General features: G+C 42.2%; 1 protein-coding gene across 4 annotated transcripts in view; it reads right to left on the reverse strand.

Annotated features, from left to right (window-relative positions):
* mxra7 (matrix remodeling associated 7) overlaps nt 1-14,561 on the reverse strand; it is a 105,852-nt gene extending 91,291 nt beyond the window's left edge. For 2 of the 4 annotated variants that reach the window (XR_004415862.1, XM_033044603.1), the window contains exon 1: nt 14,065-14,561. Coding sequence is in view for 3 of the 4 variants with exons in the window: in XM_033044603.1 (XP_032900494.1) it covers nt 14,065-14,457 (393 nt within the window). In the remaining variant the exon portion in view is untranslated. The remainder of the gene's footprint in view (nt 1-14,064) is intronic. The other 2 variants (XM_033044604.1, XM_033044602.1) reach the window with 1 other exon arrangement.
* Between the last annotated feature and the right edge of the window lie 1,190 nt (nt 14,562-15,751).

Raw genomic sequence — 15,751 nt, forward strand, 5'->3', positions numbered from 1 at the left:
CTTTAAGGAAAGCAAAAGCAAGTGCTTTTCCTTAGCTAATCCATGCATGTGTAGCAACCCAATGGATTTCACTAACTTACCTACACTGCCTAAGCCTAACCACAACCCTACCTCACTGAACTAAAGGAGTTTTGATAGGTTCACTACATACTTTAGACTTGAGATACAGCATAGAACCAGGACTTTCGGTCTACCGAGTCCATGCCTATCAATGATCACCCCATACACGAGCACTATCTTACACACTAGGAACAACTTAGAAGCCAATTTACCTATAAAATGTAGGTCTTTGTAGTGTGGGAGGAAACCAGAGTACCCAGAGAAGGGAGAAAGCACAAACTCCATATAGACAGTACCTGTTGTCTGCATTGAACCCAGGTCTCTGGTGCTGTAAGGCAGCATCTTACAGTATTTCCATGTACCTGTCCAAGTGCTTTGGCAGTTCATTCCATATACCCATCACCCTGTACCTGTGTGGTAAATGTTGCCCCTCAGGTTCTTATTAATTCTTCTCCTCTCTCACGTTAAACCCCATGTTCCCTGGTTCTTGATTTCCCTACTCTGGGTAGAAGATGGCACAGTCACCCAGCTCAGCAAGGGCCTATGTTTTGCTCAACTGCAAAGTGAATAAAATGTGAGACAAGAACTCGAGTTGTGCAATGTATTGCATTAATATCCGCTATAAAAATCTGGATCATGTATAGATTGTGTAACTATCTAGTTCAGTCATACCCAGATACAGAAGTTCCCCTTTTAAAAGCTTTCAAACCACATCAGATATTTGCTATGACATATAGTTACTGATGATCGAGCAAATTATGTGTGGTCATTTCCTATAGTTGGCTAAATAAAGAACTGAGAACTCAAATCCTGTGTTGTGTGCCGTATGGACGTGGGAAGAGGTACCACAGCTGGCGAAACTAATCTAACAATTATGCACAAAGAACTGCATATGTAATCTAACAATTGGTTCATTATTTCAATGAGATACATTCATTGGAGTGTAGACAAATGCACATTTTATAAAGTGTTTGCAGACAAGACAGATGCACCCAATCTTTCAGACAGAAGAGCATGTGATCACAGTGGTGGAATGAAGTTCCAAGTCTGTATGTAGAGAATCCTAAACCTGGTGATTAATGTGGCCAACAATGCACATGGACTTACAACACCGGCACAGCTGGTAGAGCCACTGACTCACAGTGCAAGAGACCAGGGTTTGATCTCTGTGTGGAGTTTGCACCATCTCTTTGTCACCAAAGGGGTCTAGTTTCTTCCCACATCCCAAACGAGTGTGGTTTTGTAGGCTAACTGGCCTACAAAACACCCTTTGGTGTGTAGGGGAAGGATGCAAAAGTGGTATAACAGAACTAGTGTTAATGATCAGCATGGACTTTGTGGGCCGAAGGGCTTGTTTCCATGCTGAATCATAAAACTGAAGCTCCTCATGGTCTCTTCTTGACACTAATTCCAAATACAGGCACCAATTAACACCTTATCAATTTTACCAACTCAAGCCTCAATAATTAGAGAATTCATTTGCTATGTTTATGGTAGTCATGTATTTATATTAGTGGTCTTATAAAGTATGTAAAGCATGGTTAAAATCACAATACATATAAAAATGACCATTTTACTCATTAACATTGTAAACCAATCCTTTCATGCCACAATTTTGAATGATATCTACCCAGAGACCTCAGGACATTAAAACACTTAGAATTTCAGCAAAGTACACTTCACAAAATTAGAAATATGCACTTTGCAATCACCAATCCAAAAGTTCAATGGTACTTTATTGAAACATGCAACTTGGTGCAAAATTCCTTTTTTACATGCAGTTCAGCAAAATCTTACTGTACCCAGGCATAATCATACAAATGATTATACTGAGGCAGTACACAATAGCACCACATGTCCTGGGCCATCTTGTACCCTTCAAGTTTAAAGTTGTTGAAATGGTTAGTCCAAACTTGGACGACATAACGGCCCTCCAAAATCAGCTTGTGACTCACTTCTGCATCATGAGCCAGATATTAGACTCATTCCTCAAACACTTCCTAAATTGGATGACATACACAGGAAAGCCAAAGACTGACTTCATTGTTCACACTGCACGGATAGCATTAACAAAACTCATGGTTTAAAACTGGTATGATGATAGATTTGCAAACAGAGATCTGCTAACATCTGAAGCTTGACTGCAAGTACAGTAAACCTTCATTTTAACAGACCTCTTTAGAATGGATTTTGGTTATACTAGCAGATGGACCTGCCGACAGCTGCCCATGCCACCTCTGGCTCTTGCCGCCAACCCTAACCTGTACTCCGGCCTGTGGGCCATGATCATCGACTCAGTTGATCCTTGCCTCAGCAGGCCGTGACTGTCAACTCGTCTAGATTCCAGGCCCAGTTCCAGACCAAGAGTCAGAAGAAGGTTCTTGATCCGAAAAACACCAACTATTCATGTTGCCCAGAGATGCTACCTGACCTGCCAAGTTACTGCAGTACTGTGTCGTTTTGTGTATTAACCAGGAACTGCAGTTGTTTGATTCTACTACTTATACAATAATACTTTACTCAGTCAAGGCAGACAATCAGCAATAACAGACACCATTCCCCCATAATCCATTATAATGAGGGTTTACTGTATTCATTCCAAGTATTCATCTAGTTGCCCATGTATACCTCAATTACAGTCAAAGCAATTGGAGTCTTCAAGGCCTTCTCCCTACCCTACCCCCCACCCGCCCCCAATGATCCATGTGACTCTTTTCTCCAATCTAAAAGTTTCATCGTACATGCAGCTAATATGGGGTCTCATCCTTAAAGACTTAAGGGTCAGCTAATTAACAAATGCATTGTTGGGCAGCACAGTGGCAAAGCTAGTAGAACTGTTGATGTCACAGCATCAGAGACCTGGGTTTGATCCCGACTACGGGTGCTGTTCTTTGTGGAGTTTGAACATTCTCCCTGTGACCGCGTGGGCTTCCTCTAGCTGCGCCAGTTTCCTCCCACATCCTAAAGACTTGCGGGTTAGCAAGTTAATTGTCCTCTAAATTGCCCCCAGTGTGTAGGGAGTGGACATGAAAGTGGGGTGACACTAGTGTGAACAGGTGATCGATGGTCAACATGGCGAAGGGCCTGTTTTCATGCTGTATCTCTAAACTTAACATTGGAAATGCAAATATCATCTTTTTATCACCCGATTGAAAATGGTCACAGATTTCATCCCCCAATTCAGTAAGTTGTCAGAGCCAAAAAATTAAGTTACAAATTTGTTATCCCATTGGGATAATGTCAGTATGCAAGTGTTTTGGTTCTTAGAAGAATTTAGAAAAATTAACTGCGGATTTAGTATAATGGCAGTTTCTTGCCTTTAGGGCAACAGTGGTGCAGTGGTAGAGTTTCTGCCTTACAACGCCAGAGACCCGGGTTCGATCCTGACTACAGGTACTGTGTACGGAGTTTGTACATCCCCGTGACTGTGTGGGTGTTCTCTGGGTGCTCTGATTTCTTCCCACCCTCCAAAGACATGTAGGTTAATTGTAAATTGCCCACAATGTGTAGGGTCGTGCGAGTGTACAGGGTGATCGCTGGTCGGCGCAGACTCTGTGGGCTGAAAGACCTATTTTTGTGCTGTATCTCCAAGTTAAAAGATAATTCCCTCCAACATCATGCCTTAGTGATATTTTGATACTGGTTTCAGCAAGCAGCTCAGACCTGTTAGATATTTCACTTTTGGCCAAATGGCAGATATGCCATTCTGGCCCAAATCCAGTTGAAACTCCTTTTCCACAGCTCCTTATTTTGTCAACTTCCTCAACAAACCAATTAACACAAATACAGCCAGGCGGAGGAATTGGTTCACTGCCTGAACTTAATTAAGCCTGATATTCTTATGCAACCAGACACAAGGTTTAGATTAGGCTACACAAACCTGGCCTTGTATAACACTGCCAGATCATAAGAGTTAGCAAGTCCAAAAACTGGAGGAAGGGATAGGAGTAATAGGAAGAGGGATTGTTACATAAAAATTCAGTTAGGGGGGGATCATTACAATGTATAAATGCAAGAAGTGGCCAAGCCAGTAAACTCTATTCCTTTCCAAACCAGTGAAGCTGCAACTGTTGTGAAAGATGCAGATTAAAATTCTCTCAAAGGAGTACAAAGTTGAGACTTAAAAAGCGTCATATTTTCACTATCGCCCATCACTGTTTAAAGCAAAGTATTAAGCGCTGCTTCTGGCTCACCCCAAAACCAACCACTGAAGGCTTTATTTCAATATAGAGTGGGGTGGGGTGAGAAGGAAGAAACAGTAATGCAGATGCTTGGAATAACCACAAATCCATAAAGCCAGAAGCAGATAATCTTCAGCTTAATCTTTTTAAATCGGAAAGGCTAACCTATAATGTTGTTTCTTCAACCACAGGAAGAACATTTGCTTGCCTACTTTAAGTCCTAGCAGTTGGCAATAGTTTGCAAACACTTGCCAGCGTGATCTGTAATATCCAGAGCACCTGGAATATTTTAATCATTTGCACATGAAGTTATCAACGGTCAGAAAGACAGATGCCAGCTATCAAGAATGATATTCAAATAGACTTTAAAAGTGGCAGAACAAAGCTATCCAGTGTACAAGAGTAAGGAAAGACAAAAGAAAGGCAAAGAAAGTTAATACATTTCTAATCTGGAAAAAGATCACTTCTTGGCCATAGCCATTAAAACTTCAATTGAACAATTAATATGAAATGTCTTGGCAACTAGAGAGAGGAAGATTTAACATTCAAAATCCAAGAAACTGCAACACTGGTTTTCAACCAGTTTTTAAATACAAAATGCATCAAATTAAATGCATTGAAATACATTATGTGCAAACAATTTCTCATTGAACAGCAATAGGCATTAAAGTAGTCAAACCAAACAAACAAACAAAAAACAATTGATCTTACCACCCAACTCCTCTACACATTCCCTTGAAAACAAAGATAGTGTTAAAAGATTAATTTCCAAAGTTCACTCAATTACTTTAAAGCACAGTAGCACTATTGACAATAGTTGCAATAATGAATTATGATTAACTTCAACCCTGAAGACATACACCAGGTATTACACAGATGTGGTTCTTCTGAATCTACTTCAAGAGACACATGTGCCTTGGCTTTATAGAGAATGAAGATATTCCCATATTTTAGTCAATATTCATCTCAAGCCAGCATGGAACAGTTCTCATTAATACTGCATGCAATGTGGCACTTTTCTACAGCACATTATATTCCTGTATAACCTGCTTGCAATCAAGGCTAAATAGTAATCAAGTGATCACTTATCTGGATGCCTCCCCTTACCCCATTACCTCCTTTTGTAGAACCTTGCTCCAATGTATTTTGACAGAGTACAGTAGCAGTGGTTGAATTACTGAACCGTTGTTCCATACCCCGCAACACTGCTCTCGCTCCCCATCCCCCCACTCGCAACAAGGGCAGAGTCCCCCTAGTCCTCACCTTTCACCCCACCAGCCATCACATACAACAAATAATCCTCCGCCAGTTTCGCCACCTCCAACGTGACCCCACCATTCGCCACATCTTCCCATCTCCCCCCATGTCTGCCTTCCGCAAAGACCGCTCCCTCCGTAACTCCCTTGTCAATTCTTCCCTTCCCTCCCGTATCACACCCTCCCCGGGCACTTTCCGTTGCAACCTCAAGGGATGCAACACTTGTCCCTTCACCTCCTCCCTCGACTCCATTCAAGGACCCAAGCAGTCGTTCCAGGTGCGACAGATGTTCACCTGCATATCCTCCAACAGGCAAATAATAGATGGATATAGGTGAGGTTGGATGGGTAGTTGGCAATGGGTGGAGTAAGTGACAAAGGCTGAAGGTGAAAAGGGTGTCTGATAAAGAATAAAAAGGGAGTGAAATGTTAAGACAGGAAGATGGGGAGGGGATAAAATGTATGGGACTCGGATGGGAGATGGATGCATGGAGGGATGAAGATAACTGAGGGTGGGAGAAATCTGTGCACTGGGATGAGGTGCAGAGGAATGAGGGATAGTGGTGTGTTACTTGAAAATTGAGAATTCAATGTCATGCTGTTGATTTGCAAGCTACTTGTGCAGAATGACGTGTTGGCATTCTAGTTTGCTTGTGGCCTCTGGAGATGATCAAGATGACATTCCCATGCATCTGCTGCCCTACTATTTACTCGTATCAATGTTCTCAAGGGATGTTGAAGCTGAACTCTTTAAGGCAGACTGAGAATATACCGTAGGCACTAGGGCCTACAGATGCCAGTTTACAAAAAGACAATGCTAGTAACTCGGCAGGCCAGGCAGCATCTCTCAAACATGGATCAGTGATGTTTTGGGTCAGGACTCTTCTTCAGACCTATTCATGTTCTCCAGAGATGCTGCCTGACCCACTGAATTTCTCTAACACTTATTGAAAATATGCTGTATGACTTGTTGATGGTGCAAAGCTTTGATATGGGAAGGTACTTTGATCACTGCAGTCACCTGGCTTGATTGATCACCCAGTCTCTGTCTGGCAGTATTTGGCTGGTCTAGTTTATATTCTGGTCAGTGGCTTCACAGTTACTTGCTACTCATCAGTTGCAGTCTTGTGCCTGAATGTTGACAGTCTTGTGCCAGTAGACAGGTGTTCATTATTTCCCGAGTTGCAAATGGAACTGATTTTCATTATCAGAGTCTTGCAGCACAGAAACAGGCCCTTCAGCCCAACCTAACATCCATTCAGTTAAAAATGGCAGTAAGATATCATGTGCAGATCAGTATCAAGGGGCAATTTGGATTCCTTCCTACACATTTCTGGTCACAATTGATCCATGTGAAGATTTAATTTGGGTGTGAATTCTCATGTTTTGGTGGATTCTACTTCTCTCTCAATCCTGGCATCAGTAATTCAACCACTGCTACTGTACTCTGTCAAAATACATTGGAGCAAGGTTCTACAAAAGGAGGTAATGGGGTAAGGGAAGGCATCCAGATAAGTGATCAGTTGATTATTATTTAGCCTTGACTGCAAGCAGGTAACACAGGAATATAATGTACTGTAGAAAAGTGCCACATTGCATGCAGCAAGCTGTGTTAATGAGAACTGTTCCATGCTGGCTTGAGATGAATATTGACTAAAATATGGGAATATCTTCATTCTCTATAAAGCCAAGGCACATGTATCTCTTGAAGTAGATTCAGAAGAACCACATCTGTGTAATACCTAGTGTATGTCTTCAGGGTTGAAGTTAATCATAATTCATTATTGCAACTATTGTCAATAGTGCTACTGTGCTTTAAAGCCTGTAATTGAGTGAACTTTGGAAATTAATCTTTTAACACTATCTTTGTTTTCAAGGGAATGTGTAGAGGAGTTGGGTGGTAAGATCACTTGTTTTTTGTTTGTTTGGTTTGACTACTTTAATGCCTATAGCTGTTCAATGAGAAATTGTTTGCACATAATGTATTTCAATGCATTTAATTTGATGCATTTTGTATTTAAAAACTGGTTGAAAACCAGTGTTGCAGTTTCTTGGATTTTGAACGTTAAATCTTCCTCTCTCTAGTTGCCAAGACATTTCAGATTAATTGTTCAATTGAAGTTTTAATGGCTATGGCCAAGAAGTGATCTTTTTCCAGATTAGAAATGTATTAACTTTCTTTGCCTTTCTTTTGCCTTTCCTTACTCTTGTACACTGGATAGCTTTGTTCTGCCACTTTTAAAGTCTATTTGAATATCATTCTTGATAGCTGGCAGCTGTCTTTCTGACCGTTGATAACTTCATATGCAAATTATTAAAATATTCCAGGTGCTCTGGATATTACAGATCACGCTGGCAAGTGTTTGCAAACTATTGGCAACTGCAAGGACTTAAAGTAGGCAAGCAAATGTTCTTCCTGTGGTTGAAGAAACAACGATATAGGTTAGCCTTTCCGATTTAAAAACATTAAGCTGAAGATTATCTGCTTCTGGCTTTATGGATTTGTGGTTAGTCCAAGCATCTGCATTGCTGTTTCTTCCCCCCCCCCCCCTCCCCACCCCACCCTGATGTGATGGCTGGTGGGTTGAAAGGTGAGGACTAGGGGGACTCTGGTAGGGAAGTGTCGGAAGTGTCGGAAATGGTCCAGATCCGCTGCTCTAGATGTCAGCTGATCTACATCGGTGAGACCAAGCGGAGGCTGGGTAATCGCTTCGACGAACACCTCCGCTCGGTCCGCAATAAACAACCTGACCTCCCGGTGGCTCAGCACTTCAACTCCCCCTCTCATTCCCCATCCGACATCTCTGTCCTGGGTCTCCTCCATGGCCAGAGCGAGCAACACTGGAAATTGGAGGAACAGCACCTCATATTTCGCTAGGGGAGTATGCATCCTGCGGGCATGAACATTGAATTCTCCCAATTTTGTTCGCCCTTGCTGTCTCCTCCCCTTCCTCAGCCCTCGGGTTCCTCCTCCTTTTTCCTTTCTTCTCCCTGCCACCCCCATCAGTCTGAAGAAGGGTTTCGGCCCGAAACGTTGCCTATTTCCTTCGCTCCATAGATGCTGCTGCACCCGCTGAGTTTCTCCAGCATTTTTGTGTACCTATTATTTGCCAGGCTTTATACCACCAACTCCCTTTCCCAACTTTGTACCCCCCCCAACTCCATCAGTCAGAAGAATGGTCCCAAACCCAAGCATTATCCATCCATTCCTCCACAGGTGCTGCCTGACCTGCCAGGTTCCTCCAGCAGTTTGTTTTATGCTCAAGATTCCAGCATTTGCAGTTCCAGTGTCATCATCGCCAATCTGTCTTCACTTCTAAAAAGGCAAGCTTTAATATCTTTTGGAGTTTGCCCCTCTATGTTACAGATGTGCTTGAAATGGAAAAAAATAAGACAGGCAATTGAACAATGTGGGTATGGTGCCAATATAAACCCTCTTGAGTATCTGCAATATACCATCAACAAGATGTTGAAACAAAATTAGTGTCCACTATTATTTGAGCAGCTAAAATTCCAAGGATCGAACAGACTTTAACCGCAGGATTAGCCAGTCTCCAAGCCTGCCTTGCTATTCAATAAAGCTACCCCAGTCCTCCATGACCCTTCATTCGCCAATCATTCCCCTTCATATTTAATACTGCCAATACTTCATCTTTATAACCTTCTAGGAAAGAGAATTCCTGAGATTCATCCTAAAAATTCTATACATCAGTTTTAAATAGCGACCAGCAGTATAGGCAAAATGAGCCTAAACGGACAAGACATTTACAAAGAAAACTTCCCGCTAAGATAAAAAACATAAACTGATTTAAAGCTTCCTTGACCCAAGGACCTCACAGGACCCTGTTACCACAGGGCTACCACCCTGATGCAAGCAAAAATAACGGTGATGGTGGTTTAAGAGGAAGAATTATTGCCAATGCACAAGTTAAAGGTGCCCTGGGCAACTACATCTATATAAAAAGGTCTCCTATTTGAGATACTTTGCCAATATAAAATCAACTCGGGTTCCCTTTATTGGCAACCACAAAATAAAAAGCTCTGGCTGTGGAGTGCTTGCTTGTTCAAGGATGCGAATACACTTCTTCCAGAAAAAAAATAATCAGAGCTATGGACACTCGAGATAAGAGTTTTTACTGTCCCATTTAAGAATTGAGCATTATTTGCATCACTAGAAAAGTATACCAGTTTTAAGAATAAATCTTTGAATCCAATAGTTAAAATACAAAATAGGGGTACTGTCCAATAACACCACTGGTCCAGCACTACAACAATGCTCCAATGCCAAGCCCTTCTTTCAAAGTCTCTCCCATCTAATTATCCAATTCCCTTGAAGACCACAGTGCATTAAAGTTTACAAAACACAGCGCAATACGCTTCTTGTCAATTCTCTTCCCCTATAGTTTGTAAACGTGACCGCTAATCCAAATACAAAGGGAATCGCCTTCCAGATCCCCTTGTCCAGACTCCTAATGCACACAGGATCAAATCTTCCCTGGTTCTCTCTAATGAAAAATACCACAGCCTTTAATCCATCCTTGTGTTTGTAGTCATTCATCCAAAGCTTTCATATTCAACCATTAATAGTGGTATCCAGTTGAGTTTAGATTAGAGGCTTTGGTTCAGCAATAATCTCTCAACTTTTTACTCTCTGCCTCCACTGATGAAGCCCAGATTTTGGTAAACTTTAATACCTATTCCCACAACTGCCCCACCACTTTCAATGATTTGTACACATACCCCTGGGACCCCAAGCTCCTACACAATTTATTCTACGTTATTTATTCCTGCTACCAAGATGTTTGCTCAACATTTCTGCACATTAAAAACTTGATTAGCATTGCTGGTCATTTCAACCAGCTGCTATCTTGTTATAATCAGCAACTTCACACTTTGTGATTAGTATTGCAATGTTTTGTCTTCTGCAAATGTAGAATGTGACTTGCATCAACCTTTCCAAGTTTAAACCGTTAATACAAAAAAGTTACATTGACATGAATCCCTGAGCACTGCCATATCTTGAGTCTCCTGCCTATTATTTAGCATGGATATGAAATTGGTTACCAATATCCCTTTGTGCCATGTGCTTAATTTTGCCCATATGTCTGTGGCAGCACTTTACCTAAAGCCCTTTGGAAACTCAAGCACGCCATGTGCACTGCAGTATGCTCATTAACTCAGCTCCAAATAAATCAAATTAGTTAAACACAAGCAAGGCTTAAACAATTGGGGACGCAAGAAACTGCAGGTGCTGGAATGAATAATATTTCAGGATCTAGCAGAGTATGCCAACTTATTCAGCATGAACAAGATGTGCTGAAGGGCCTGTTTCTGTGCCTTAGTTCCCGGCAACTCGATAAGGGAAGGGTAATAGTAAACTATTAGTTTCAATGGCGCAGCAATGTACTGCAGATGCTGGAATCTGGAACAAATAAAATCACTGCTGGAGGATCTCACCAAGTCTGGCAGCCACTGGAAAGAATGGAGAGATGACGTTTCAGGTCAGAACCCTTCAGTCTAAAGAACAAACAAAGGTTTGGAATCAAAACATCGTCTGTCCATTCCCTCCACAGGTGCAGTGAAGGAGAGATACTCAAAAACGTACTGTTTAGAAGCTCTTGCTGCATTCTTCAGGGTTATTGAAAATTGGTATATCTTGCTGTAATTGCCAAGAAGACATGTTATAGGCTGTAGTACAGTATCTTTACCTTGCTTATTAATGACCTGCCTTTGGACTTGGCTGCTCAGTGTTTGACAATTATGCAACTAACAAATCATGTTATTGTGCTAATCTTGTACTAATCCTGAAACATGTATCACATGGATAAAGTTACACTTGCTCTAACAAAACTAGGTTATCAATATACTTGAAATAACATTTAAAAAAAAATCAAATTTGGATTTTGAGCTCAGTCATAGAGCTATACAATTGGGAAACAGGCCCTTTGGCCCACCTTGCCCAGGTCAACCAAGTTTACATCTTGGGCTAGTGCCATTCACTTGCATTTGCCCAATAGCCCTCTAAACCCTTCCTATCCATTAACTGTCCAGATGTCACTTAAGTCATTGTATCTAGAGCTTCCACGAGTAGCTTATTTCAGATGGGAAACTATCCTCCAAGCTAAACCCTCCATCCCTCTTCTAAGGTCCGTCTTAAATCTTTCCCTTCTCACCTTAACCCTCTGGTTTGGGAATGCTTTCCACTGGGAAAAAGACTGAGCTTTCACTTTATCCATGTCCCTTATGATCTTGTACACCTCAATAAGATCACCCCTCAGCCTCCTACACTGCAAAGAAAAATTCCTGTCAGGTTTCCTCTAACCAGAAGCAAGGAGCCCATTGGGGTTCACCTTCCCAGATAAGGAAAAAAAAAAGGCTCCTTCACAAAAGCTAGACTTTACATTAGTGGAGCACTGTAATCTATTCCCTTCGTTCAATAAGTTAGCCAAAGTTACTACACCAGCAAACAAAGCAACTCTAATGTTGCAAGTTTTGAACCTTACAAAATGCACCAAATTTGAAATAAGGTACTGGCCTTCCATATTTAAATGATAAGTGTACAGGCATTGTATAAATGTTTAAAACTATAAATTCTGTACTCTAATATTTATTGTACTTCTGAATATATAGATGCCTAAACCTTTCTCAGTGGTACCAGCGACATTGCTATCTACTCCCTGCATCATGAACATTCCTCAACACCCCTTCAAGCGAAGCCAATTTTCTGCTCACAGCACTGAGTTCATACATCATTCAGTACCAAGTTTGTATTGATCAGCAGAACAATTCTTTGAAAGTCAGACTGGAAAAGTAATCATGCAAGCCCAACCCCAACAAACTTCCTAAAGTCTAACATGGTTTCTATGAAAGGACATTTACGGGGAAACTCTGGACAGGTTTTCCTAAACAAGAACTTTCAGATCAATGCTTCACGTTGCCCCAAATACCAGCAGCAATGCAAAATTTGAGGGGTAAGGGGGTGGGCATTTTTACTTCAGCTCAGTGATTAAAAAAAGATTGGAGCCAGAGAGGAACCAGCTCTAAACATGCAAGTCACCCTTCCAGCATAGTTTAAAGTTGCACAAATAACCAGAACCAGCATGAATTAAGCTTCATATTGTTATCATTCACTCAACTACTGAAGACCCAATGCACCTCAGCCCAAATTAGCTTTTAGTTTCTGCTCAGTGCAACCATTTAAAAAAAACTGAAATGTCAGTTCCTGTGAACATAGCTCCAACCCCACCCACATCTCATGGAAAATATTAATTCCTCATCATGTCAAATTCACCTGGAAAGATGTAATATAATGTTTCTTCCAATTAATGTTTATTAAATCTCCTGCAATTAAAATATTTCACTCCCAAATTAGAATAATTAAATAGACTGGATGCTGAACAGAACATCATTTTACTGGCACATTGATAAATATGCTACAATTCTGAAATATTCTGTCTAATAATACAAGGAAAATCATTGCTAGTTCACATCAATAATCTAAATTGATTTAAAATCCAACTGATTCCACTGGAATATTTCCAGCACTAACTGGATTCTGTTTATACAATTCTCAAGGTTTTAACATCTGCGAGTCCTACATCAAGACCAAAATGTGGCCAATCGCCAAGTTTACCTGCCAGGCTCCGCCTGAAATTCTCCTTCCCAGTCTTTAAAGGCCCTAGTTATCACAACTATCTAGTTAAGACACAAACTGTCAAGAGCAGGAAAATGAGCCGTTTCCCCAGGTCCAAACACACAAACCAGAGAACTACTCCACGTGATTTTAAACAGTCTCTCATAGGAGTGGTTTCATTTGGATAAGTCTCAAAATCGGGTTGAGAGTTAATCAGTTCTTGCCCTTTAGTTAGTTAAGCAAAGCTTCATTTTGGTCGCAGAAATAACTCGAAGTCAAACTGAAACCAATCAATTTGAACAAGATGGGAAGGCAGGCAGGGGAACAAGTCGCTGAAGCAAGGCAAGACGCTGGGGGGGGGGGTTGTCACCGGCTTAAGTGCCAGACTGCCTTGGAGCAGTCAGACAGCGCGTCACACCCACTAGAACCATTGTTGTCTCGCTGTAATCTGACCAATTTCAGAATTGCATCCAATTTTAACGAGGGAAAATAATACGCAGTTTTGCATCCCGTTTATAAACTCACACAGTGCAGCTTGTTTAAAATAAACTCTTCATTAATCAAACTGCGTGCTTTCCTTTTATTTTTTTAAATAGAATTTAATCAGCTCAACGCCTGCCTCTCGGTGCGCTGCTGTCTTCAGCTATTGATCGGGTTATTGGACCTGGTGCCAACACAGCAGCGCACGGCGCTCCCTCCCCACCACCACCAGATGTTGCAGACAATACCAACTTTTTGTTTAACAATCACTACGCCATGAGCGAATCCTAGCCACTATTAGAAACTTGGACGAATATGATCCACGTCACCTGGAGGCGTGTGGAATTAAAAAAAACTTTCAATAATATTTTTCTCTCATAAAGAAATGTGCAGTAGGGAGGGACATAAAAGAGAAAGACCATTTGCAATGTACTCTTTGGGAATGCGGTACTACCTCGGTGCGAGTGACCTCTTGCTTTGCCTGGTTGCCCTTGTCTTGGGCAGATGCAAGCTCTTGGTCCGGACTGTCCGCCGCTCCAACGTCCTCAACCGTCAGCTTCCCCTTGGCTTGCTCGAGCTTCCCAGCTCCCGGCTCCTCGCTGCCTCCCTCGGGCTCTCTCTCGTCCTCAGCCGGGCTTTTGGGCTTATCCTCGGCTTTGCTCTCGTCAACTTTGGCGGCCGCCTCCTTCACTTCTTCCTCCTCCTTCTTCTTCACCTCTTCTCCTCCTCCTTCCCCCTTGCCGCTGGCATCCGAAGGTCGGAATTTGAGGTACAAAGAAGCCACCAGGACGGCCAGAAGGGTGAAGAGTAAAGGCACTGCAAGATAGGCGTCCACTGCCACCTCCATCCTTGCTGATGCAGCAGCGACAAACCCGCTTGAATGCTACTCCCACTGCGGTCCACTAGTTCTGCCGTCCAACCAGGCTGCTGAACTAAATCACCGAGATGACACAGAGCGATGAATCGGATTTTAAAAGTGGTCGTCATTTCCTACAGCCCGCCCTCCTTTTGTGTTTAAAGGCACCGCTAACGCAACACATCCCCCTTGTGTTCATCTCCGCCTTGTTGTTTGTATCTCTTGAAAACAAAGTGCTCGATTAACACAGCGGGTCAGGCAGCATCTCCGGAGAACACGGGACATACACATTATTTGAACATAGAAGTACAGGACAGGAGCAGACCTTGCGGCCCACAATATCTGTGCCGATCATGATGCTAACTGCAACTCTTATCTGCCTGCACATGGTCCATGTCCCTCCTTTCCATGTGCCTATCCAAAAGTATCTCAAATTACATTATCGTATCTGGCTCCAACAGCATCATTCACTACGTGCTCCACACATCAGTGGCGGTGGTGGACAGGCAATGTTCTATATAGAACATATTCCTATTCTTATATACTTATAAAGCAACGATAAACATACAAATATTACACACACACACACATTTTGTATGCCTCACAATCTAGATACAAGAAATGCAGGTGTTGGAATCTTGAGCATAACACAAAGTAGCAGTGTAGAAGTGTCCCGATATTAAGCATTGCCTGTCCATTCCCTCCACAAATGCTACCAAACCTGCTCAGTTACTCCATCACTTTGTTTTACTCAGTATATAAATGTATATATATATATATATATATATATATAAAAACTAGACTAAGTGGGACCCGTTGGGTCCCATGTTCACACGGGAGGTCCCATGTTCACAGGGGGGGGGGCGCTTTCTGGAGCGCTAGTATGGGTGTTGTGGGCTGTAGGGACTAGTTTCCAGAGGGCTAGTATGAACATTGTGGGCCAAACGGATTCTTGGAGTGGCAGCTCAGTCACTCAAGCCTGATGTGCTGGCAGCTCACTCACGGCTGGTGGGCTGGCAGTTGACACGGCTATTCCGTGAAATTCCATTTCAAGCAGGGTGCAAGGCCACCAAATTCAAATGCAGTTTCATACCACTTCAAGCAGGGTGCAAGGCCACGAATTTCAAATGTAGTTTCATACCACTTCAAGCAGGGGTGCAAGTCCACCAAACTCAAGTGCAGTTTCATACCACTTCAAGCAGGGTCCAAGTCCACCAAACTCAAGTGCAGTTTCATACCACTTCAAGCAGGGTGCAAGGCCACCAAACTCAAGTGCAGTTTCCTA

The sequence above is a fragment of the Amblyraja radiata genome, chromosome 26 (assembly GCF_010909765.2).
Source record: "Amblyraja radiata isolate CabotCenter1 chromosome 26, sAmbRad1.1.pri, whole genome shotgun sequence".
NCBI lineage: Eukaryota > Metazoa > Chordata > Chondrichthyes > Rajiformes > Rajidae > Amblyraja > Amblyraja radiata.